This window comes from Panthera uncia, chromosome A2 (genome assembly GCF_023721935.1).
Source record: "Panthera uncia isolate 11264 chromosome A2, Puncia_PCG_1.0, whole genome shotgun sequence".
NCBI lineage: Eukaryota > Metazoa > Chordata > Mammalia > Carnivora > Felidae > Panthera > Panthera uncia.
This window is the reverse complement of record NC_064816.1, coordinates 11073092-11098628: the sequence shown is the minus strand read 5'-3', so window position 1 is coordinate 11098628 and position 25537 is coordinate 11073092. Positions and strand designations below refer to the sequence as shown.

At 53.4% G+C, this 25537-nt stretch overlaps 2 protein-coding genes across 4 annotated transcripts in view; both read right to left on the bottom strand.

Annotated features, from left to right (window-relative positions):
- AP1M1 (adaptor related protein complex 1 subunit mu 1) overlaps nt 1–9971 on the bottom strand; it is a 29412-nt gene extending 19441 nt beyond the window's left edge. Inside the window, exons 1-4 of one of the 3 annotated variants that reach the window (XM_049640119.1) lie at nt 9805–9971; nt 4299–4455; nt 2303–2370; nt 613–743 (exon numbers count right to left, since the gene is read on the bottom strand). In XM_049640119.1, coding sequence (XP_049496076.1) covers nt 613–743; nt 2303–2370; nt 4299–4455; nt 9805–9846 — 398 coding nt within the window. In that variant the 5' untranslated portion in view covers nt 9847–9971. Of the gene's footprint in view, nt 1–612; nt 744–2302; nt 2371–4298; nt 4456–9431; nt 9776–9804 lie in introns of those variants that run through there. The other 2 variants (XM_049640121.1, XM_049640120.1) reach the window with 2 other exon arrangements.
- Nucleotides 9972–12932: 2961 nt separating this feature from the next.
- Nucleotides 12933–18417, bottom strand: FAM32A (family with sequence similarity 32 member A). The gene is made up of 4 exons (XM_049640122.1): nt 18300–18417; nt 18036–18177; nt 13509–13562; nt 12933–13195 (listed from the first exon to the last, which is right to left on the bottom strand). The coding sequence occupies exons 1-4, from the start codon at nt 18407–18409 to the stop codon at nt 13127–13129; spliced, it is 375 nt and encodes a 124-aa protein (XP_049496079.1). The 5' UTR covers nt 18410–18417; the 3' UTR covers nt 12933–13126.
- Nucleotides 18418–25537: the final 7120 nt, after the last annotated feature.

Here is a 25537-nt window from a genome sequence, read left to right as displayed (position 1 = left end):
AATGTCAGGATTTCCAAAAAGCCCCAAAGAACTCAAGTGACCATGAGCGCAGAGCGCTCACTTAGGCCGGGGTGGGGGAGGGGCAAGGAGCCGGCAGAGGCGGGACCACAGGGAGTGTGCGCCAGCTGCCACGGCCACGGCCACGTGCAGAGGGGACTGAGTCCCTGGAGGGGAGCTGGCGACCCCGACCCCCCCCCCCCCCCCCGGGGAACAACGGCAGGGGCACGAGACGCAGGCGCGGGCCAGTTCTCTGAGTAACCCTTGCCCCGTGTCAGAGAACGGAGAAAAGGGGAGCCGCTCCCGCGGGGCCGGGTTCACAGAAAGTGCTTGATGCGTGTGCCCCGGTGTGAAGGGCAGGATGGCGAACAAGGACGCGTTTCTCTCTCAGCCTCAGTTACGTGAGCGGAAACAAAGGCGGTGACTCCCTGATACCCAGGCATCCAGTGCACCGCCCTGAACAATGCTCACGCTGTGCAGGGACGCGGAGCGGCCAAGAATCCAAAACCGCCCAACAGAAACCACAAAGGCCAGGAGACAGGGTGGCGGCACAGGGCGTGAAGGCACGCTCGCTTCCCCCAGCCCCAAGCCTGGGTCCCCACCGCACCCACTCACTCCTGCAGGATCTTGCTGTCGGTGGTCTGGGGGTAGCCGAAGTCCATGAGCTCGTCCAGCAGCTCGTAGATGATGACGAAGTTGTCGCGGATGCTCTCCTCCTCCAGCTCCTTGAAGTACTCTGAAAACACCTGGGCGGGGGCGGCGGGGGGCTGAGACGCGGGAGGGGGACCGCCCGCACAAACCCACTTGTCCTTCATGCCCCGGGGCCCAGAACCAACAGCCCTCTTGCCCACAAGCTGCATCTACCCACGTTCCAGGCTTGGCGACATGCCACAGACACGACCTCAGACTCAGGGGCCGCGGCAGGGCAGCGACGGCTGCCCGTGAGGCGAGTCGCGGGCTGCAGGCAGTGCGGGCGTCCTCCGGGGGCCTGGTCAGAAGCCCTGCATCTCCACTCCCGAGGGTCCCTCTCTCCTCTCCTCCCTGACAGTCACCCCCAGTCTGGCTAGGGCCCCATCTGAGCTTCTCTTCAATCCCTGCTGTGAACGGTCACCCTTTGCCTCTGAGCTACAAGTGACTCAGGTGAGGGGCAAGAGCCGCTGGAGACAGAACCAGTGGCTCTTCCGGACTCTTCCGAGCCCCCTGGGCCACGGACACATGTCCCCCAGTTCAACAGAAAATTAAGTCGACCGAACGAGGGAAGGGAGAAAAGTTTCGTTAGCACCCGCACCGAAGGAAAGTCACGGAGGCAGACAGGAAATGCCAGACACGGCAGGAAGGAGAACGTTCTCCCCACCCTCTCGGACCTGCCGGTGCCCCTCTTTACTCCTGCGACAGGGCCACCGCCCTGGCACGAAAGCCTACTCCTCAGCCTGCACTCAGGGCTTCCCAGGGGGACACATACTCTCCCGCCCCCGTGTCTCCACGGCCCAGACCAGTCCCCCCGTGTTCAGCACCAGTGACTCCTGAGCTAGCTGCACATGGTACCACCTGAGGGCTCACCGCAGGCCTCCCGGGTCCGATTCTCCACTTCCCTCAACCCCACGGCTCCTGCCCCAGCCCGGTCCCTCCATTTCTGCTCTGGAAGCCTGCAGCAACCTCCTCGCTGGCCTCCTTGTTGCCTTCAAGTTTTCCTCCACTTAGCAGCCACGGAGCCGATCTCAACTCCAATCAGGTCTCATCAGTCCCCCGCTTAAGGTCACCCGCCATCTCTCGTCAGGAACGAAATCAAAACTCCTCACTAAGTCCTGTTTGCCCCCAACCCTGCAGCCCAGCCCCACCCACCCCTTGCTGATCGCAGCCCCCCACGGGCCCCAGGCACACTGGCCAGCCCGATGCTCCCAACCGGACCACATGCATTGTGGCCCCAGGGCCTCTGCCTGTGCTGCTCTCGCGCCTCCCCACCTCTGCGCAGAACTGGCTGCTCTGCCCTCCTCCCGGCTAGCCTGCCTCCCTAAACTCGGCCTCTCAGCGGGCCACCCTCCACCCTCCCACAGCCAGCTGTGGGGCGTACCTGTCCCTCCTGACGTCCGGGCGCACCGACCTGCCCTGAGCTCCACCTCCTGCTCACTTTCCTCCCCTCGTCAGGGCAGAGGGACACTAAGGCCATAAAGTCCCACACACAGGGCAGCTGGAGCTCCCCTTCCCATTCCCTGGGGTTCCAGCCCCGGAACTCCCCAGGAGTGCTCCAGCCCTCGAGCACACAGCAAAGCCAGGGCGACTGACACCCCTCCTCGGGTCAACTCACCTGCACCACCTTATAAAGGAAGGAGAACACCAGCGACACACATGCGTTCTTCTTGGAGGTAGCAACCACTGCATGGCGGCCACGGTTAAGGAGAGTTCAGAGGCCCAGACTGCTGCCTCACAGACCCCGACTCAGCCCGCGTCTCGGAAGGACCCCCACCCCCACCCCCCGCTCAGAACCTCCCTCCACCCCACCCCCGGCCATTCACCAGGCCTTCAGTGGGCTACTGGGTCGGAGCCAGGCCCGGGACAGGCAGTCGCCAGACATGGTCCCAAACCCCAGGAAGCGCTCGATGACAGAGAGGCAGCAGGGGGCACCGAGAGCCCACCCCAGCTGCTGGGGCGGGGTGGGGGCTGCCCTGAGGAGGTGATATCTGCGCTGAGAGCTCTAGCCCAGGGTGGGGAGGCAGCGTGCGGCTCATTCTGGGAGCAGAAGGCAGGACTGCGATGATTGGTCCTTCCCCAGAAGCCAACGGCTTGTGTGACCCCCAGCAGGCTCCAGAGGAGGCAGCCAGGGCCAACGCTGGGTCTGGCCCTTCCTGCAAGCCTTGGCCCCTAAAGCAAACCTTTTTAACGGAGCCCCATTTTCTCACTTGCTTGATGGGCGCCCGGCAGCAGAGTCGCTGAGGCAATGTGTGTGAAGTGCGTGGCACAGACTCCCCTCCGATGTCATCACGGGGCAGCATGTCCTGAACACTCCCTGCTCCTTCCCTCAAGGGCCTCGAGCCCCCCGGGGAGGCCGGTTCCTCCCCGGCAGGCACGCGGGCTGCGCCCTGGCCGTGGCCGTTCATGACAGGCCTGGGCCGCCCGGCCCCAGGGCTGAGATGGGAGCTGCAGGTGACAGGGACAGCAGGGGCCACGTCCACCTCACTTCCTGCCTGGAGCCGGGACCCAGGTATCAGGTGCTGGGCCTCCAGCCCAGGTAGCACGCCTTCGGGGTGCTAACGAGGACCAGTGGGCACCGCAAGGCTGGGCCGGCCGGAGACCGTCACCGGACAGCAGAACTAGCGACAGGCCGGGGAGGCCGGGGGCGCCGGGCAGCGGCACCTGGAGGGGTGAGCCACTGCTGTCTCCTCCCCGCTGTCCACACGTGGAGCCAGGGCCCAACCGGAAACTGGTCTGACGGCTCCCGCTGGGCTCACACCACCCCCCCCCGGACCCCCCCCCCCCCCCCCCCCCCCCCCAAGACCCGGGCGCCTTCACAGTCGTCCAGCTTCCGGGTTCCAAGCCACCTGCGGTACTCTCTCTGAGCACTCTGCGAGCAGCCCCCCGGGCCCTCCAGAGAGGTGAGGGAGAAACAGAGGCGGGGCAGGAGCTGGACCTCAGGGACCCAGACAGTCCGACCGGGCCTTTCTGGCCCCCTCCCCCTCCCCACATCCACTCCGGCTTCCCTGCAGCCTGGCCTCTGCTCAGCAGCCAGAAACCTTCAGAAAATGCAAATCTGATTTTGTGTCACCACCCCCCGCCTGAAACCCCCGGAAGGCTTCTCATCACATCTACGGTGACGTCCCTCGAGACCCCGCAGCGTTGCTGACCACTTGGGCCTGCTCCCACCACATACCCCTTCCCGGTGTTCTCGCCACCCCTCCTGCAGCTTCCAGAATGAGCTTGTTCCTTCTGCAGAGCCTCTGCCCAGGTCTATCGCTCCTGGCGTCTGCCCACTGCTCTGGATGGTGGACACCTGGCCTTCCTGCAGGGCTCCTCTGGATGTCACCTCCTCAGGGAAGCCTTCCTGGGTTCCCAGACTAGATGAGGTCCCCTGCCACACCCTCTCCTCGCCCAGCTCCCGTCACACTTGCCACCGTGTTCTCTGCTCATCTCTTCAGGCCGCAGGGAGCTCCGGGAGGGTGTGCCCGACGGCCCTTGCTGCGCCCGAGCCAGCCCCGGGCCAGGCTAGGCCAGGTGCCGGCCACTCTCGGTTGCCTGCGGGCCCACACACGCGCACACGCACACACCCACGCAGGAGGCCCCCGGGGGGCTCCCCCGCAAAGGGATACGATACAGATTGTTGTGCTTGATCCACATGAAGCGGACTCCCCCGTGGGCCAGGATGGGCGACAGCATCCCTTCCTCCTCCTTCTCCATCAGGATGGGCATGAAGTGCTCCACCTCGGACATGTCCACGTCACCACGGTAGTTCCGGCAGATGAGCACCTAGGCGGGGGTGGGAGGTGAGGCTGCTTCCATCTGGAGGCCGACAGCCAGATGCGTGCGGTGGGGCGTGAGACGCGCCAACCTCCCTTGCCGCAAGGACCCCACTCACACCCCTGGCCATCAGAGACTCCAGGCCGCGCTGACCTCTATCCCCCAGGGAATCCCTCAAGGAGCGCATTTCCCAGAGTGAACTCCACAGGGGCCAACTCGCGGGGGAAAGCAATACGAGGTCGCAGTCCAGAACTCAGTCAACTGGGAGATGCCAGGTGAAAACAACATCCTGTAGGTTCTCACTGCAGACCTTCTCAGGGCCTTTCCTACGCTAATGCACTCTGCTCTTCTGCCTGTGTCAGGGTACCCAATCAGGGGACACTGCTGAGTGTTCACATCCACTAAAAGCCACCTGTGGCCAAGACTCGCACACAAACGTTCACTGCGGCTTTATTTTAAATAGACCCAGAGACTGGGGGCGCCTGGGTGGCTCGGTCAGTTGAGTGTCCAGCTCTTGATTTTGGCTCAAGTCATAATCTCATGGTTAGTGAGTTCGAGCCCCTCGGTGGGCTCTGTGCTGACAACGCTGAGCCTGCTTGGGATCTTTTCCGTCTCCCTCTCTCTCTGCCCCTTCCCAGCTCATGCACACGCACGCTCTCTCTCTCTCCAAATAAATAAATAAACTTTATAAATAGATAAACAGATCGATCGACGGATCCAGACTAGAGTGAGCACCAATGTCCTTCAACAGGCGACCAGAAACAAGAACTGTGTCCATCCGGAACGCAACTCAGCCACGAGAAGGAAAGACCACTGACTCGAGCCACAGCAGGTGAGCCACCAGACAACAGACAGCAAGTCCCATATCCTGTCCCACATAAAACCCACTTACATAAAACCCTCACCAACGGTGACAGAAAACCGGTGGCTTTCTGGGAACGGGCTGGACACGAGGGGCGTGAGGAAGCTTTAGGGGGTGACAGGGTGTGTGCTTCTGGCTTCCTGGGTATATACAATGACCGAACGCACCATGCTGTGCGCTGGAATAAACGCAGCTGGGTACACGTCCATCACGCCTCCCTGAAGGAACAAGGAGGCAGCCTGAAGCTCCACCAGGCTGAGCAAGGCTCCATCTGGAGACGCCGCCTACAGCTGACGCCGCTCTCGTGAGCTCATGTGGGCAGCAGCTGCAGGGCCCAGCTACGTGCGGAGGTCGGCCTTGCTGAGCTGACCAAGCTGGGAGCCGCCTGCATCAATGGTCGTCGTTGTTTCAAGCCAGGAGAGAGGGAGAGAATCAAAACGAGAACCTCTTTCCTGGCTTCTCTTTCGTGGTCTGCGCCCTCTTCCTGCTGAGGTTCACAAGGCCGCTTAGGGCCACTTAGGCACCCAGTGGGAGAGCCAGGCCCGGACTGAGGGATTCCCATGTCCCCTCTCCTGTGCTCCTTGTCCAGAATCTATACTGACCGGCCACGAGGTGGGGCCACTATTTTTACAGAGATGCACAGTGATGCCTAGAGCTCTGGCACCAGCCGCCTGAGGTCACAGCCAGCAAAGCTGAGTCCAGATCCTAACCAGTTCTCACCCCCCGCACGGCTCCTTCTGCTCCCTAACACTGCTTTCCTGGGCTTCCCAAGGCCCCACCTTCCTTCTCAGGTATATGACTTTGGGGACTGCCGCTGGCAGGGAGCCTCAAGGCCCCTAGTGCTCCAAGGAAAGAGGAAGCATCTGTTTTGCTTGCCTTCATGTCCAGGGCTCCGGAGAGGTCCACTCACCCACCCGGCACACACCGCGGGCCCCTCTGCTGCACACCATGCTGGGCCCGGGGACCAGAGGCGACCAAAACAAACAGGGTCTCTGAACTGGGACGCCAACTTAGGAGAAGCTGAGAGCCTCCCGAGGGTGTGACCTTCACACTGAGGCCTGAAGGGACAGGTGCTACACAGGCAGAGGGACGGCGGTGGCTGAAGCCGCGGGACAGAACAGGGGTGCAGTCCAGGGGGAGACCTTGGAGCACTGGTCGGGGGGGCGTGAGGATGGTCTTGGAGCCTGGGCCGCAGGCCCCAGGTGAGAGAGCAGAGGACAGGTTGAAGGGAGACAGGCAATGCTGAGGTGACAAACCTCTATCCCCACGGCTGCTCTGTCCATCTCACCCCTCTGCCCCCACCCCAGCTCACTCCATTCCGGCCACCCTGGTCCCCCAGCTGCTCTCTGAGCCGTCCACATCTACTCCTGCCTCGAGGCCTTTGCACTTGCAGTTCTCTCTGTCCAGGATGCCTGGGCCTCTTCTAATTTCTCAAGCCTCACCAAAGACGACACCTCCTCCAAGAAGTCTTCCCTGCTTGCCCTGCCTGAAAGGTCATAACCTGTCCACTTTTCCTTCACTGCCTACTACACTGCTGCACTATGACCCCTGTCCTCGTTTATGGTCTGTCCCTTCCACCAGAGTCTAACACTCCCTGAGAACACTGACCACTTCCACCTCATTCACGGCTGTGTCCCAGAGCCCACAACAGAGCCTGACCCCAGTGGGTGCTCAGGAAATGTCCGTGGAGTGAACACGAGGGTGAGGAGAGGACGGAGGCCAGGATAACGCCCAGGTCTCCAATGAGGACAGTCGCATGGACGGCGGTGTCGCTCAATGAGGTGGGAGAGAGCAGGTCTGCGGTGGAGAGAGAGCAGGTGAGAAAGAGCAGGTCTGGGGAGAGAGTTCAGGGCAAAGGCCAGGTTTGTGGCAGCTGTAGGACCTCCGAGGTGTCCCAGAGAACAATGCATCTCTAGAGCAGTCCTCTGGGATGCGGCACACATCGAGTCACTGGCACACTGGCAAGAATCAGAGCAGACCTGAAGAGAGGGCAGTGTCAGGGGGCCGCCCAGGCCCGAGCAGGAGGGGCCGACATCCAAGGGGAGGGGCCAGGAGATTCGACAGAAATGGGCAAAACGAGAGAGAGCGGCAACTCAGAGGCCAATGGACGCCCGCTGAGGAGTGTGGTTGCGATGTCAGAAACTGCAGAGAAACAAGAAAGATAAGGGCCAAGAAGTGTCCATGGACGGCCTTCTAGCAGCCAAATGTGGCCATGCTGGTTTCCTTGCACTCAGAGGTTCCGGGCGGCTGGCAGACAGACGTGTTGTCGTGAATTTCCTAATGTGCCTTACCTTACTTTTTGCTAAAAACGGTCCGCACAAAAGGTCCTTTCAAGACCTGAGGTCCAAGGGCATGGAGTAACAAACGGCACAATGGCTGCTGAGAGTGGGAGGCAAGCCCGCGGCTGCCCTGGGAGCTTCCCAAAAGGCAGGTCTGATCACGCTCCTCCGAGGCTTCAATCTCCTCCAGTGGCTCCTCCTTCCTGGGATCAGAGCAGTCCCCTCTGCTCCTCACGCCCATCTGGACATCCTCGACCACCCACGGCCACACTGGTGCCATCCTCCAGGCTCCAGCATTCCCCAAGGCTACCGGCCCGCCAGCCCCAGCAGGCTGCCCCCGACTCTTCAGGCCTACTACGGTGACTCCTTGTCCAGCTGACTGTCACCTGGTCCTATGGCACCTCCCTCCTCCAGGTGGCCTTCTGTAACTACTTCTGCAGCCAAAATCGAGGTTGGCAACCATATTACCTGGGGCCTTGTCCATGCCCTTGCAGCTACCTAGATCTGACCACCTGGACCCATCAGCTTCCACGTGTCTTCCCACCTGAAGGCCCTCGATGGGGTTAACTAGGACTGTGGGCCACGGGGGTGCTGAGCCTGTCTTAAGCGTCTGCTCAGAGAGCCCGCACAACAACACCATAAAAGCTTCGGGTGAGCAATGATGGAAACAAGGCGCAGAGAGAAGTTACTTTGCCTGGGGTTACACAGCTGAGCAGCAGAGGTGGGTTTTGAACTCAGCCCTAACTCCACAGTCACGGTGAGATAGGCAGCACTGGGCTTGGTGGCATGCTAGATGCTCGGGAAATGTTTGCTGAATGAGTGATCTGAGATAAGGCAGCCTCTGGGAACTCTGGGGACCCAGTGGCCAGGACGGGAGCAAGAACACGTGCCACAAGGGCTCTGGGAACGCTGCACCCACCCAGCCCCTGGTGTGCCCTGTGACTGATCCCTTGCCTGAGGCCTGAGGAAGGGAGCCCAGCACCGGGCCTCACTAGCTGTTGACTTTGGGTGGCATCCAGGGCAGGCAACCCACTCAAGGGACTCCTGGAAAGTTCTAGAGCCTGGGACTCCGGGAGGGGAGCAGGAAGGGATAGCCACTTCACCTCTTCACTCCCCACGGCTTCTGAGCTAACTCTTGCCTACCCCACCAAGGCCCGACACCCACCCCCCCCCCCCTCGGTGATCCACGCGGGGCTTGGTTAACATTGTACTGTTCCTGTAACTCCCAGATACAAGAGACCAATACTCACTTGCCTTCCAGACCGGACGGACCGGGGGAAAAAGCAGCAGCCCACTGTGAAAGGCTTGGAGATCCCTCCTCTAAGAGGGTTTCCCAGATTCCCCGGGGAATGGCACTTGGGTCCTAATTAAATTGCCCACCTCTTCCTTCAGGTCTCAGCCAGATTTGTCCCTCCTTCCCGGAAGCCCTCCCTGACCCCCAGCCACTGCACCCAACATTGATTTGTACTTTGTGAGATCAGTGTCCCTTTCTCCCACCAGACTGTGAGCTCCAGAAGGACAAGGACAACTCTGATTTTGCTCACCAAAAGCAGCCCAAGCCTAAGACCCCTGTATGGCACTTGGTAGGTGCTCCCCAAATACCAGCCGACTCCTAGACCTGCCACTCTGTAACTGGTGTGACCTTGGGCAAGTTGCACACCTGTGTGCCTCAGTTTCTCCCTCTGTAAAATGACCCTCCCATCACCCACTTCACTCAACCCTCATAACTCGGTGTCACACTGAACGTTAATAAATTTTTTACAGGGACTGGCAAAGAAAAGTCACAGGATAAACAGGGGGCAGGGCTGGCCCGAGGGCACACTGTCCCCGACACGCCTCACCACCTTGGGCCAAGGGTCGCACGGCACCTGAGAGCCAGTCCTGGCTTCGAAGCCTGATGCGGGCCGCTCTCCCCGCCGCCTCGGGTTCCCGGATGCCCCCACGGAGGCTTGAGAACCCGGCCCATGGTGGGGGGGGGGGGGGTGTCAGTGCAGCTGCGTTACCTAGCAACAGGGCGGGGCTCGTGGATCGAAGCCCCCGCCTGGTACCCTAGCAACAGGGTGGGGGCCTCAGGTGAGGTCTATAGACCTCCCTGCCTAAGATTAGGGTGGGTCCCATTGGCCGGTTACCAAGCAACAGGATGGGTCTCACCCCCCCACCCAGGGGCGAGGCCCCGCCGGTTGCCTGGCAACGGGGAGGGTGCGGAGCCATCTGTACCTTGCCCTTTAGGTCCAGCACGTAGACGGCGCTGGCGGACATGACGGCTGCGGGAAGCCTCGGCTACTGCCGAGGGCGGCGGCGACGGCGGGGACTGCCGGGCGTTGAGCAAGGCCGGGCGTGCCCCGCGACAGTTCGCCTCCACTTCCGGCCCGGGAAGCCGCGCGCGAACCGTTATGTCCGGTCGGGGAGGGGCTGCCAGGAAGGCGCAGGCGCGAGGCGGGTACGCGCAGGCGCGGTACGTCCGATATGCCCTTATTTCCCGCTCTGGCCTCAGGCATCCCGGAAGTAAGGCCCAGAGGGGCGGGCCTGGGCGGCGCTAGGCGGGGCTGATTGAAGCGAGGCCCTCTCTGGCTGCCAGGCTGAGAGACAAGCCAGGGCAGCTGGAAACCCCGCCCCGCCTTCGTGGGCCAAGTTAGGTGACATACCGTTGGTGGAACCCCACCTGGGGCCCAGCCCCATGAAACTCCTAGCCTGGTGGGGGAGTCTAGGAAACAAATACAGTTACCAACTGTAATATGCTTTATAGGGAGAGGGTAAGGTGGTTGTTACCTGGAAAAGAGGTCAAACAAACTCTGAATGGCAATCAAGTCTTACCAAGGGTCACGACCTATCACCTGTCAATGTCAACACTCATCAGAGCTTGTTTATTGCCTGGAATGATCTGAAAACCACGCCCCACCGAACCTAGGCGAAAAGCACATATTTCATTTCTGTAGTTAGTGACTGCAGTGAGTGATGCAAACTGTGACCTCTGATTAATCAATTGAGTATCTCATCACTTTTATGAACACTCAGGCTGTGGCAAAATGCCTGCATTTTGTCCTACGGAACCATCCATCACTTGCTCTGGGAATCCCAACCCTACAGTATCAGAACCATTTACTCAGGCTGCCTGCCTGATTTTTAATCTTCCCTCCTATCTCCTTTGGGGTTTTGAAAGATGGCTTTTGCCAATATATCCTCTTAGGATGAAGTGCAAGAAAATCCAGAGGAGAAAACTGGAATATTTAATGACTACTAAGTAAATCCTGGGCTGGAAGCATTCTTGCACAAAATGGCCAGGAGAGGGTTTTTGACAATTGTCTTGTAAAACACCCTAGCCTCATACTGCACCCAAAAAGAAAGACAAAAAGAAAAATCACCCAGGAGAGGTGACCCCTCTTACCATGGAGCATTTCCTTTCAGGCTTGCTCTAGGCATTTTGTTTAGATGTTTAAAATCAGTACTGTGGGGGACTGGGAGGAACAGACTGGACAAAAGCCTTCTGAAAAAACAAACTCTCAGGTACGAAGAGTACCATCACGGTAAACACACCCTACACCTAAGTTACGCGTAACCTCCTTTTTCCATACGTGGGGGAATTCAGGTCATATCTGAAATTCATCCTTGGTATTTACATTTAATGTGTAAGCCAGATTTGACCTCTGCACCATCTCAAAAAAGATCATACCCATTGTGGTAGGTCAGGGTTTCTCAGACTTTCCTGCCCATTAGGATCGTCTGAGGAGCTCTGAAAATTCTCAGTGACTGAACCACCCCAGCCAGCATCAGTGGTTCTTAATGCTCCGGGAGAGCCTAACATCCAGAAGAGCTTGAGAAACTGTGCTAGACTAGCAGTGATGGCCCCCAATAAACCACATCTCCTGGTGTCCATGCCCAGAGTTCTCTCCCAGATTGGGTTTGGCAATGTGACTTGTGTTGGCCAAAGGAATAAACAACACAGAGAAAGGTTCTGGAGGATGAGATGCCACCTTGGACTTTCTGGCCCCAGGCAAGTCAACGTAGCTACACAAGTGAACCACACCACATGGCACAGAACTGTCCAAACGAGCAGTCATCCCACAGAAGAGAAATCCTGCCGTTTGAGGTCATTCAGCTTTAGACTGGGCAGGCAGGGAGGTGGAATATCTATATTCTACGTGCTTTTCACAGCACATCATGCTCACAAACCCCAACTGCTGGCTCAGGGATGGAAAAGGCCTCAAAGTGCCTTTCCGCGAGGCAATGGGGGAACCTACCCAAAAGAGCCACTGCTAACGAGAGAGTATATTACCTCTTGGTGGGGGTGGGGGGCCGTATACCACAGGTGAAAAAACAGGTCATCTACTTTTTTCCAAAGCGAGGGTGAATGGTCATTTTGCAGCATGCACATTCTTTATGTGCAATAAATCCCAAAAGCAGCATTTCTAGTGATAGTCAAACCGCTTATAATTAAGACACTCAGACTTCTTTTTAATAACTATTTTTTGCTTTATTCTCTTCACCATGTGACAGCCCCAAACCCAACACGATTTTGTTATTCTTTCACTACCTATGTCAACAGAGACTTCCTCCCAATAGTATATGCAGTTTGATCTTCATCAGGTAGGAACACGTAGGTCCTCAAAAGAGATCACGGCTCTCCAGCACCAGGACCTGGGTCCTCCCCTTTGACTGTATTGTACTGTCTGTGCCAGGGCTCTGCCCAGGTCCTGCCACCCCTGAGATGTCCTTAGGCCAGAAATGCCAAGCAGGCTACAAGTTATGTGCCACTCTGAATAAACACAGGGGCTGCTTAGAGCCTAGGGTTGAGGGCAGTGAGGCAGGCAGTGTCCGGGTTCCATTACAAAGAATGCTGTGTTTGATTAGTGATGTCTGCCAGGGCCACACCCTCTAAACTCATCTGGAATGGGGGCACTAGGGGCAGAGGCTGTAAGTCCGCCAGGAGCTCAGACGGGGACAAAGCATACATTTCATCCTTGCCTTTGGCAGTGGTTCTATTTCCAGGCTGTGTGGTCTTACACACCAGGGGGCTGAGGAGGCATCTGAAGGCCAAGAAAGTACAAATGGCTTCCCTAGGCTCTGGAAGAAACAGTGCAAGCCCCAAGCAGGAGGAAGCTCAGAAGGAGAGCTCACGTAGGGCCCCACGGGGTCTGTAAGCTGCCGGCTGTGTTAGCATTACCTTCTGATCCCCTGGAGTCCGTTTCATCCAAGAAAAGATGGCTGGCTGACTGTCAGAGTTAGATGCAGTTTGGGGGCAAAGACCCTTTTCTGTGACACACGGAAATAGCCTCAATCTCTGGATAAACTTTTAAAAATCTCTAGTCCGAACTAAAAAAATTTGATCTTCTACTGAGAAACCAAAATAGAGTAAAAGGACAGTCTTACTTTAATCGAGTTCCAGAAAGAGGACATACTGCTTTGGAAAGCACTTGTCTCAGCAGAAGACGCAAGGGTGTGTGTAAAAGAATGTTCTTAGAAAACACCAAAGGCACCAAACAGAGCCCCGATTCCACCTTCCATTTCCCCTTGGTGCCACTCCATACCCTGGGTGGGGAGGCTACTTGGTCCAGCTGACTTTGGGAATGTCATAGTGCTCCGTGAGGGTGTCCAGGTGTCTGTTGAAATCCTGGGAAAGCCGAGGAGAAAACCCACATCAGCAGAGTCTCGGGCAGGGCGCCAGGGTTGCGGGACACTGCCCACTCCCGCTTTTCCACATCCTGCCTCTCCTTGCTGAGCCCCTCCCCTCAAAGCCACCCGGCCCTGAACCCTGGGCTCATCCTTACATGACCCGGGGAGGCGTCGCTTCTGTTGGGCAACCCCCCCCCCCCCCCCCCCCCCCGCCCAACACTCCAATGGCTCCCTCTGCCAGGCTCCTAACCTCTGGGCCCAGCCGGGACCCCACAGAGCCTGGGGTCTTTCCCCCTGGGCACGTGACTTACCTCCACTCTCTGCTTGTGGGTTTTGGATGCTTTCTTCAGGATCCTTTCCATTTGCTGGAGAGAGGAGAGACACGGAGGTTGAGTTCACACACTTGACACAGCCCAGGCCTGCGTGGGGCGGAAGACAGAAGCCCCCGCCAGCTTGGCTCTGGAATGGCTGGAGGTCTCGGGCGTGCATCTCGCCCCTCCCTCACCTCTCCTCAGGCTGGCCCAACAGGGATGCCCGGCCACAGCATATCCCACCAGGAACCCAGGTCAGCTGCCCTTCGGTCAGTGTCAAGCAATGTACTAGCACTGACTCGAGTCGACTCCGCTGGGAGCTGTAGGTGTGCTTCCTGCAGCCCTGGGCAAGGGCAGTCACTGGCAGGCATTCCCATTTGGCAGGAAAAGAAAGTCTCGGATGGGGTTTGAAGAAGGATGAAAAATGAGAAGCGTAGGGGCACCTGGGGGGCTCAGTCGGTTGAGCGTCCGACTCTCGATTCTGGCTCAGGTCATGATCTCACAGCTCATGAGAGGGAGCCTCGTGTGGGGTTCCGAGCTGTCACTCGAAACCGGCTTGAGATTCTCTCTCCCTCTCTCTCTCTGCCCCTCCCCTGCTTGCGCGTGCACACCCTCTCTCTCAAAAATAAAAAAAAATAAATAAACTTAAAAAAAGAAAAATGGGGAAGATAAAGAGCCCAACACGTAACAGGAGCTCAAGGGAACAGATGCTGGTGACACAGTGCCAGGGGGGCTACAAGATCCAGAGCACCTTGACAATCATGACTGCAGAATACGTATCGTGCCCCACCCCCCCTTCCTAATCCCCGATGCTACCTAGGAAGAGTCTAGAGCATGGGATGCACAGCCAGACACACCCGGGGCCGCACCTGGCTCTACACGTACTGACCGGGTGACTGTGGCCGACTCTGGTAGTCCCCCTGTGAACCGTGCTGCCTGGTCGTGGTGCCCTAGTGCAGTTCTCCGTCACCATGACTCTGGGCTGGCCCTGTGACTCAGTTTACTTAACAGAACGCAGTGCCAGTGCTGGGCCAAAGCTGTAAGAGCCGGCCGCCTTTGCTTTGCGTTCTTGGAAGTCAACCACCACCACGCAGGAAGTCTGATGACCTTACTGGAAAGAAAGGACCCGGAAGATGAGACGACACGCGCGGAGGGAGGAGCAAGGAGGCGCCAGACACGTGATGGTGAGGCTAGCTATCTTGGCTGTTCCGGTCCCGCTGGGCCTCCAGCCCCAGCCGAGCCGAGTCAGCCCACAGGAGATGATCCCCCTCACCCACCACCTGGCTGCCCCTCCCTTTCCTTCCCTGCCTTTTCTTACCGTGTGAGCCCACGTGAGGGCTGTGCCTCCTCACGAGAGGCCGCGCTGACGTGGGCAGCTGACATCAGTGCCAGGCGCTCGGCGGAGCGCCTCTCTCCCCACTCCCTCTCCCCACTCCATGCACCAAGTTCACAGGGTGCCTTGTGGGCTGTCACCACCCCCACTTCCCAGAGAAAAGGGGGAGCAGCATGCACAATGGGTGATGGGGCTGGAGATGCCAAGCCCTACCCCTCCTTCAGGCTGGGACTTCCAAGAGCTGTCCAGCCTTCATGCCCGCTGTGCTTCAAGGGACACTCGCCCACAAGGGATTCCGCGTTTCCCCCCTCCACCTGCCTCCGCCCACACCTTCTCCCTTCTCTCCCCTGGTTCAAACCAGATCCACAGCAGCACTTCCGGTTTTCAACACCAGCACCAAAAACGTCCCCTTGACCTTCCACCACCTTCCAGCTATGTGCTTGTTTCTCTGGTCCTCTTGCTAGATCTTCCAAGAGTTATTTCTGCATCTTGTCTCCACCTCTGCCTTTCCCTACCCTCCCTTGGATCCCCTCTCGTCAGCCTCTCTTCCTCCACATTCCAAATGCCACCGACTCCGGGCTCTCGGTAGTCACCCTACAAGACCTCTTGGCAGCAAATGACACTGTTGATCACTTTCTCCACTGAGCTCCTAAGGACACCCTCTCCCGGTTTTCCTCCTTCTCGTGAGGGATCCTTTACAACTTCAGATTCTAGACCTCTTCTCTGTCACTGTCTCTCCTCGGAGGATCTCATCCAGTCAGAGGGTCTCCTCACAGCAATTCCAGAACGTTCAGGGGAGGCCCAGACCTCTCCTCCAAACTGCAGATTCAGGTATCACACTGTCCACGAGAATTCTCCATTTGAATTTCTAACAGGCCCTCAAACATAACCTCTCTAAAACCAAGGTCTGGTTGCCCCGCTTTAGAAAGCTGCTTTAGGGGCGCCTGGGTGGTTCAGTCGGTTGAGCGTCGGACTTCGGCTCAGGTCATGATCTCACCGCTTGCGAATTCAAGCCCCGCGTCGGACTCTGTGCTGACAGCTCGGAGCCTGGAGCCTGCTTCGGATTCTGTGTCTCCCTCTCTCTCTGCCCCTGACCCACTTGCATTCTGTCTCTGTCTCTCTCAGAAATAAACAAACATTAAAAAAAATTAAAAAAAAAAAAAAAAAGAAAAGGAAGAAAGAAAGCTGCTTTAGAGCCTGCTGTCCTTCTTACTGCGGTAAATAGCACTTTCACTTACCCAGCAACTCCTACCAAAAATCGTGGTCATCCCTCATTCTTTCCCAGCCCACACCCAGTCCATCAACTAATCCTGCTGTTCTCACTCCAAAATCCATTCCAAACCTTTTAACTTCTATGGCTTCCAGTACTACTGTCCAACTCTGGGGCGTGCGTGTATATACATAGCCTGATGGTTATATATATATGTATATATATATACATATATATATATGTATATATATAGCGTGATGGTTACCCCTCTCCCAAGAAGAGTAACACCCCAGCCTAACCTGTGACTACAACCTCAGGGAAGGAAATTAAGTGCATTCGCTTGTTAAACCCTCACCACAAACCCGTTAGGTAAGGACTTCAGCCCCACTTTACAGATGAAGAAAATGAGGTGTGGGAGGTTAACCGACCTGCCCAGAGCTACACCACCACCAAGAAGCGGTAGAGACACAATGGAACCCAGGTTGGTCTTGCCAAAGCCAGTGTGTCTCACCATTTTTTTTTTTTTTTAGTGACTCAATTAGGCCTGAGAGTAATGAGTTCACTCTTCCTGATGTTACTGGACCAAACACGCCAGACCAGGGTTAGGGTTTCTCAGCATGGACACTTGATATTTGGGGCCACATCACTTTTTTTGTTGCAGGGGGTTCTATCTTGGTCACTGTAGGACACTGACCAGCATCCCTGGCCTCATCCCACTAGATGCCAGTAGCACTACCCCCACCCCTGCCAACATAGCAAGTTTTATCAAACGAAAAGGTCTTCGAACATTGCCAAATGTCGTAAGGGTGGAGGTGGGATACAAAATGGCACCCCATTGAGAACCACCAACCTAGACTGATTATTCCCTTCCCCCAGATACCAGGCTGAGCTTATCTATCCTCTGCTAACATCTCCTACCCCCTACCGTCCAAATTTACTGTGTTTAATATTAAGCTAAGTGATTTATTGCAGTGCCTAAGTGGCTCAGTGGGTTAAGCTTCTGGCTCTTAGTTTCAGCTCAAGTCACAATCTCACAATTCTTGAGTTTGGGCCTCGCATCGGGCTCTGTGCTGACAGTGCAGGGCCTGCTTGGAATTTTCGCTCTCTCGCCCTTTCTCTGCTCCTCCCCCTTCTCTCTCTCTCAAAATAAATAAACTTTTTTTTTTTAATGTTCATTTATTACTGAGAAACAGAGCGAGACAGAGCACGAGCAGGAGAGGGGCAGAGAGAGAGAAGGGGAGACACAGAACCGGAAGCAGGCTCCAGGCTCTGAGCTGTCAACACAGAGCCCGAGGTGGGGCTGGAACTCACAAACCGCGAGATCATGACCTGAGCTGAAGTCGGACGCTTAACCGACTGAGCCACCAGGCGCCCCTCAAAATAAATAAACTTTTAAAATATATATAAAAGAATTAAAAAAAAAAATAACCTGCCAAACAAAGTCATCAAAGTAACAGACTTCCTGGAAATTTAGAGCAGGAGGCATGACCATTTAATATCAACAGCTAACGTCAGCTGAACACTGACTTGGGACAAACCAAGTGCCAAACGCTTTACCTGCATGACTTCATTTAAAGTTCCCACACCTTTTAGGCGACAGCACTACCCTGACCCCTCCAGATAAGTGAACTGAGGCAGAGAGAAAATGAGTTATTAGCCCAGTGTCACTAGACAAATGAAAGGCTGCGCTGGAATCCAAATTCGGTCCCCAGCTCTGGCCTCCTTTCAACGCCAGCTCTAGCTTTCTCCTCTGCCATCCACTCTGGCCAGAGGTGCTTCCCGTCCTCAGAGCTCCCCCAGCGCGGACTCTTCCTCCTCCACGTAGCATCTTCTTCCCGGAATTAACGCCTCTCTGACCGCTCGCCACCCCTTCGAGCGTCCCGGGCTGACCCCAATTTCGAGTCGTCAGGCCCTGTCTCTGCATCCACCTCGGGAGGCCCAGACCCGCTGCGCGGGGCATCCCCAGCTTCCCCATCCGCCTTACCCGCTTCTCTTGCATCTTCTCGAAGGCTGCCTGGGCCGGGGTTCGCTTGTCCAGGCCACGCCGCTTCTCCTCCTCGTTCTTTTTGCTCGTTCCCATTGCTTCCAGGAGTTTCGCTTTGTCTTTGTCCTTCTTTTTCTTTTTCCTGGGAGGGGAGAAGCGCGGGGGAGAGGAGGTAAGGGCGGATCGCGGGGCAAGAGCTCTGGAACTCTAGAAGACGGTTAAGGGGACAGAAGACAACCTTTCGCGGTACTCTTGGACACTCACCGCTTGGTGACGCCGAGCTCTGCGACGCCTTTCAGTTTCAGGGGCCCCTTTTGAACCTGCTCGTAGGCCGCCATGACACCGTCTGCGATTCCGTAGGTAAACTGCCACATTTCCTGTTTGAGAACGCTATTTCCTCCCGAACGCCCGCCTCACTTCGTCTTGATTGGCTGAGCTAGGAGGTGCGCGTGCGCTCTCGGCGTCTAGAGCTGGGCCACACTTTTCAGTTGTGGGTGGGGCCGGGAGGGTCTGGAGCGACCTCATCCTTTGCATCCGGTCTTCTGCCACACTTCCGGCTTTCAAGACCAATTCCGGTTTTTCCGGCCTGGGGCCTCCTTGATCTGCGAAGCCGGTTTGACGGAACCCCGTTTCCTAAGATACACTGGTCTCTTGATTGTTTTGCGTGCACTTGGGGTTCTGTTCCCTTTTATTGCTGTATTTTGAAAGTTTAATAGATAACCTAGTTTTGTAAACCTAATCAGTACTTACAAGTTTTTAAGTTTTGGGGCGATGGTAGCATTCTGTGAAATACGTGTCAATGGCATTTGAAAAAAGAAAAAATTAAATGTAGTCTATTGGGGCTCCTGGCTCAGTCGGTGGAGCATGCGACTTTTTTTTTTTTTAAGTTTATTTATTTATTTTGAGAGAGAGTGCACGTGTGAACATGATTGGGGGAGGGACACAGAGGAGAGAGAGAGAAAGACAATCCCAAGCAGGCTCTGTGCTGATAGCGAGGTTTGATCCCACCAACCCCCAGATGGTGACCTGAGCGAAAATCAAGAGTCAGATGCTTCACTGACTGAGCCACCCAGGTGCCCCTAGTATGCAACTCTTAATCCTAGGGTGGTGACTTCAAGCCCCACTTTAGGCGTGGAGCCTACTTTAAAAATAAATAAATAAATAAAAACAAATAAAATGTATTCTATTGAGGTATCATTTATAATCAGTAAAATGCACTCATTTTAATTGTGCTCTTTGATGAATATCATCACATTTACACACCTATGTAATCACCTCCACAATCAAGATCTAGAACACTCCATTCCTACAAAGTCCTTTCTTCTCCTTCCCAGTTAATCCCCCCCCCCCCATCATTCTCCCCAGGCAACTCCAAGTCGGTTTTCTCTCACTATAGATTAGATTTATATTTTGTAAAAGCTTTATGTACATGGAATTCTACTGTATACATTCTTTTGAGCTAGAGTTCTTTCTTTTTTTAATTAAAAATTTTTTTTGACATTTATTTTTGAGACACAGAATCCTAGCGAGTGAGGGGAAGAAAGAGAGGGAGAATCAAAATCTGAAGCAGGCTCCAGGTTGTCAGCGGAGAGCCCAGTGCAGGACTCGAACCCATGACCTGAACTATGAACTCATGACCTGAGCTGAAGTTGGACACCCAACCGACTCAGCCACCCAGGCGCCCCATGAGCTAGGGTCCTTTCAAGGAGCATAATGTGTTTGAGATTCTTCCTTTTGGGGGGTATAAAAGGTCCAGAACTTGATTTGGAAAGAACAGTCTCTCATCTGCTTTAGCTGCGACCTACACACCTTTAAAAAACAAAACAAGGGGCGTCTGGGTGGCTCAGGGAAGCATCTGACTTCAGCTCAGGTCATCATCTCAGCCCACATTGTAACCACTTCAAGTTGTGCAACTCACTGGCATTAAATGCATTCACAATGTTGTGCATCTATTTATTTGTATTTGATTGCAAAAGCTATGCAAACGTTATTTGCAGAATATGTAATTGGAAAAGTACTGAGAAGCCCAGAGAAGACAGTAATCACTCCCATCCAGAAATAATGTCTGTTATTATTTTGATTTCTCTATTTCCAGTCTCTTATTATCTGGAATGTTAAAAATAAAATAGGATTTTATTCTGAAGTCGCTTTATCGCTGACCCCCCCCCCCCATCAAACTGTTGTGACTGCTTTTGTATGTGGAGTTAAACACCGAGGGAAACAGAGAAGAAACTCCAAATGTCCCATAATCCTCTGCTGATATTAAACATATATATGCATGCCCATGTCCCATGTGAGAAAACCACACAGTACAGAAAAAGTTAAAAGAAGAAAGAAAGCAAAAAAGTAGAAACTTCTCTTCCCACCTCTTTCCAAAATGATTAACAATTTCATTTTTATATTTTTCAGCACAAAAGTGTGTATGCCCACATCTGTGCATCTGCACGATGTCTTTTTATTTCTGTCTTCAGTTTGTCATGTAGCAAAATGTCTTGAAGCTCTTTGCAAGGCCCCAGTCACCTCCACTCACCTTCGTCAAAGGCTGGGTGACCTGTGGCTGAGTGACGCCCCTCCCTAATCAAAGCCCATCTAACGTGCCCACAAATCTTAGCTCACTTTTGCAAGTGGCCTGAATCCGTAGCAGTGGAGTCACTGGGTTCAAGATTATGTAGATTTGTGCATTTTCATTTAGACTGCTACTGCCCAACTTGTGCCAAGGACTTTTGAGGGAGCATGGAGGAGGGAGAAGCAAGCGTTCCCCACCCCCTCGCCTCCGCCCCCATCAGGCCAAAGGAGGGCACGGTGCCTGCCATTTCCAGTTCTGCCTGCAGGGGGCAGCAAGCGACTGCCCAATTCTCCAGCTGTAGGCATCTTCGGTGTTCAGGAATTGGATGAGGGCGTCCAGACGGGGTAAGCTTGCTGGTGGGGCCATCCTTGACCGGATGAGCTCCCCAGGGAAGAATAGGACAGACTCCGCTGGGGAGGTCTGTTCTGCCCCAGGCAACCTAGGAGCTTTGAAGTTCCTCTCTGGCACTTCCAAGGCTGTGTGCCCTGCAGGAAGTGGCTTGATCTCTTTAACTTTCGCTTTCCTCTTTTATAAACTGGGGCTGCTGCTGCGCGGCGGCGGCAGGGGCTGATAACCACAGCTAATACTTTACGTGGATTTACATGGATCATCTCATTTGCTTCCACGGCCACCCTGTTACACAAACCATCCTGATTTTACAGGTTGGGAAACTGAGGCACAAACTGTAATCCAACCTATGCTGGGTGCTCCATCCTTGCTTTTGTCACCATAGCATGAGGTCATCCACTGTAAGATGTGTCACTATTTTATAAACTTCGACGACAGCACTTCTCAACCTTTTTTTTTTTCATTATCATCCCCTAAAGAAAGTTTAGTTTAATTTAATTTAATTTAATGAGAGAAGTTAAATGCCAGTGAATACGTTTTTGTCGGGGAGGATTGAGCTTTGGAGGGCCACGAGCCATCGAAATATCTAAGGTTCTTTCATCCCTTCCCCACCCCTCTCCCGGAACCAATTTTCACCACCTTAGGAGAGATATTGCCCCCACTGATAATTTATGTTCTAAGGGGTAATTGTTCCAAATAAACTATGATACGGTGCTTTTGCTCACTTAAAAAAACTCTTATTTTGTATCCATTTAAAGAGTCTTGAGGGGTACCTGGGTGGCTCAGTCAGTTAAGTGTCCTACTTCAGCTCAGGTCATAATCTCGCGGCTCGTGGGCTCGAGCCCCGCATCAGGCTCTGTGCTGACAGCTTGGAGCCTGGAGGCTGCTTCGGATTCTGTGTCTCCCTTTGTCTCTGTCCCTCTCCCATTCTCTCTCAAAAATAAACACACATTAAAAAAATAAAGAGTCTTGAGATTTAAATACATAGAGATTTTTATTTTATGCTACTCCTGTGTATATATACACAGGAAATACAATAAATCAGTTAAGGTTTTCCAAACATTTTCATGCACAGAGTATAACTCACTGAAATCATTGGAAAAATCAACTCTACGTTGGTAATGTCTGTGCTTTATCACCCAACATCCCCCTATGTGCCATCAAGGACCCTGGGAAGGAGCATTTCTTTAAAAGACTCTTTGTTTCCAAAGAACAGATTATGGAAAGGGAAAACAGTTATCGAGGAAGGAAAAACATGGCAAACACCGCCTTGCCCCAAAGGATCAAGGTCAACATTGTCGATAATGTCTTGTAGCTATCAAGTAACTCCAGGTCTGATGTGATGAAGAGGCGATGAGGGCATCACCTCACCTCTGAGGTCTTTCCTGAACCCATAAATCCAGTCCATTCACGAGAAAATGCCAGACAAATCAAAATGAAGGGCATTCTACAAAGTACCTGACTGGTACTCTTTAGGACTATCAATGCCATTAAGAAAAAAAAAAAAAGACCAAAACCTAAAACCAGATAAAACAAAACGGACTGAAGATCAGGAGCCTAAGGAGATATCATGACGATGTGTAACGTAGGATCCTGACACAGAAAAAAGAACATTATTGCAAGTATATATCCATGTTCATAGCAGCATTCTCCACAAACAGCCAACAGGTGGAAAGACCCCAAGTGTCCATCGACCGGATGAATGAATAAACAAAATGTGATCTATCCACACAATGGGATATTAGTTAGTCTTAAAAAGGAAAGAAAATCTGACACCTGCTACAATGGATGAACCCTGAAGACCTCACGCCGAGTGAAAGAAGCCAGACACAAAAGGACACATAGTGTATGATTCCATTTACATGAGGTTTCTAGAACAGGCAAATTCTCAGAAACAGGAAGTAAGTTGGTGGGTTCCAGGGACTGGGGGGAGGGGAGAATGGGGACTTGTTTAACGGGGACAGGCTTTCAGTTCTACAACACGAAAAGTGTTGTGGAGACAGAGGGTAGTGACGGCTGCATAACAATGTGAATGTATTTCATACCACTGAGTCGTGCGCTTAAAAACGGTCCAAATGGTCAGTGTTATGCTATGTGTATTTTACCACAACAAAAGTTAAAAACAACAACAACAGGGAAATAATACAGAGCGATCCCGTGTACCCTTTTCCAGTTTCCCTCGATGGTGACATCTTATAAAACCCTAGGGCAATGTCACAACCAGGATATTGACACTGCTACAGGCAAGATACGAGCAGTCCATCATCATAAAGATCGGTCCTGATGCACTTGCGTATGGCCACACCCACCTCCCTCCACCCCATCCCTGCACCCTGGCAACCAGCAACCTGTTCTCATTTCTATAATTTAGTCATTTTAAGAATGCTATGGAAATGGAACCAGCCAGTATGTAACATTTTAGGATTGGCTTTTTCCCCAACCACTGAGCATAACTCCCCAGAGATTCCTCTGAGTTGTCACATGTACCCCTTTCATTGCTAAGTAGTGTTCCATGGAATGGATGGACCAGTTTGTTTAACCGTTCGCCTGTTGAAAGATTTATGGGCTGTTTCCTGTTTGGGGCTACTATGAGTAAAACGTCCGTTACAGGTTTTTGTGTGAACGTAAGTTTTCATTTCTCTGCGATTGCCCAAGAGTGCCAGTGCTGGGTCATATGGTAGTTACGTTTTTGTTTTTACTTTATTTTATTGTAGTAAGAGCGCTTAACATGAGATTTTTTACAATTTTCTTTTAAGTAGGTTTCACATCCAGCACGGAACCCAAGGAGGGGTCATGACCCTGAGATCAAGACCTGAGCTGAGATAAAGAGTCGGACACTTAACCAACTGACACTTAACCTTCCCCTCAGCTGCTGTAAACCACCATTATACGTTCTCCTCACATAAGTGGAATAGGTTTTACTCATAGTAGCCCCAAACAGGAAACAACCCATAAATCTTTCTGTGATTTGTCTTTCTGTGATTGGCTTAGTTCACTGAGCAAATGCACTCAGAGACCATCCAAGTTGTTACATACTGCAGAGTTTCCTTCTTTATAAGGCTGAATAATATTCCATTGTACGTGCACACCACATTTTCTTTCTCTTTTCATCCATCAACGGACATTTAGATTGTTTCCATATCTTGGCTATTGTGAATAATGCTGCAATGAACATGGGAGTGTTGTCTCTTTGAGATCCGGATTTGAATTCTTTTGGATGTATGCTGGATCATATGATGGTTCTATTTTTAACATTTATTGATTTATTTATTTCGGAACCACAAGTGGAGGAGGGGTAGAGAGAGAGGGAAACAGAATCCCAAGCAGGCTCCTTGACGTCAGTGTAGAGCCTGATGTGGGGCTCGATCTCACGAACTGTGAGATCACGAGCTGAGCTGAAATCAAGAGTCAGATGCTCAACTGACTAAGCCACCCAGGCACCCCTATGTTTTGTTTGAGAGAGAGAGAGAGAGTGAGTGAGCACATCCGCAAGTTGGGGAGAGGGGCAGAGGGAGAGAGAGAGAATCCTAAGCAGGCTCCATGTCCAGTATGAACTCATGAGTGTGAGATCATGACTTGAGCTGAAATCAAGAGCCAGATGCTCTAACAAACTGAGCCACCCAGGTGCCCCTAGGTTTACGTTTTTGAGACACCTCCATACTGTTTTTCGATGGTGGAGGCACCATTTTGCATTCCCACACCCATGGTGCGCGGGGTCGACATTCCTGTACCTCTTCACTAACATTTATTACCTTTTGCTCTTTTTTGATAATAGCCATCCTGGCAGTGATATTTCATTGCCATTTTGATATGGTTATTGAAACGCAGTACTGGCGTTATGATTCTGAGTTCTACATCCCATATGGCAAGGGGGGGGGATTGTTGCATCTTATTTATCGTGATGAAGATGGAATTTATCCATACAAAGATAGAATTAATTTACTTATACCATGAGAAATGACTTCTTGGAAATGCGAAAAAGAAAAAAAAATCCCATCATTGGAGCTGGGTGTCAGAGAGGCAGCCTGTTAGTTGTAATTAATGCTTGCTGAGCTCCTGCACAACACCAGCCTTCTCGCTCTCCTCCAACTGTGTCAAACTTACTCCAGCCTCAGGGCCTTTGCACTCGCTCTCCCCACCGCCAGCGACTCTCTTCCCACTCACTATCCCCTCACTTCCCTTGGGTCACTACTCAAATATCACGTCACCAGGGGTGCTTTCCCTTCCCAATGTTTTTGGCCCAACCTCATCTCTCTATCCCTGCCCTGTTTTATTTTTCTTCCTGGAACTTAGCACTCCTAACTAATCATATATTTATTTGGTAGCTTGCCCACTGGAACGTGAGCTCTGTGAGAGCACGGCTTTTGTTCACCGATGTATTATCAGGACCTAGGACAGCACCCGAAACATAGTAGGTGCTCAACAACTAATTGTTGATGGAGGGGCCATATAACCAAATCACAGAGTGTCTGATGGGGTCAGGCATAGGAATCTGGACTTCAACCATGAGGCATGGGGAGCAAGGTCTTTACTAATTAGTTTTGTCATTGTCCTCATTTAAAAAAATGTATTTACATGCAAAAATCTC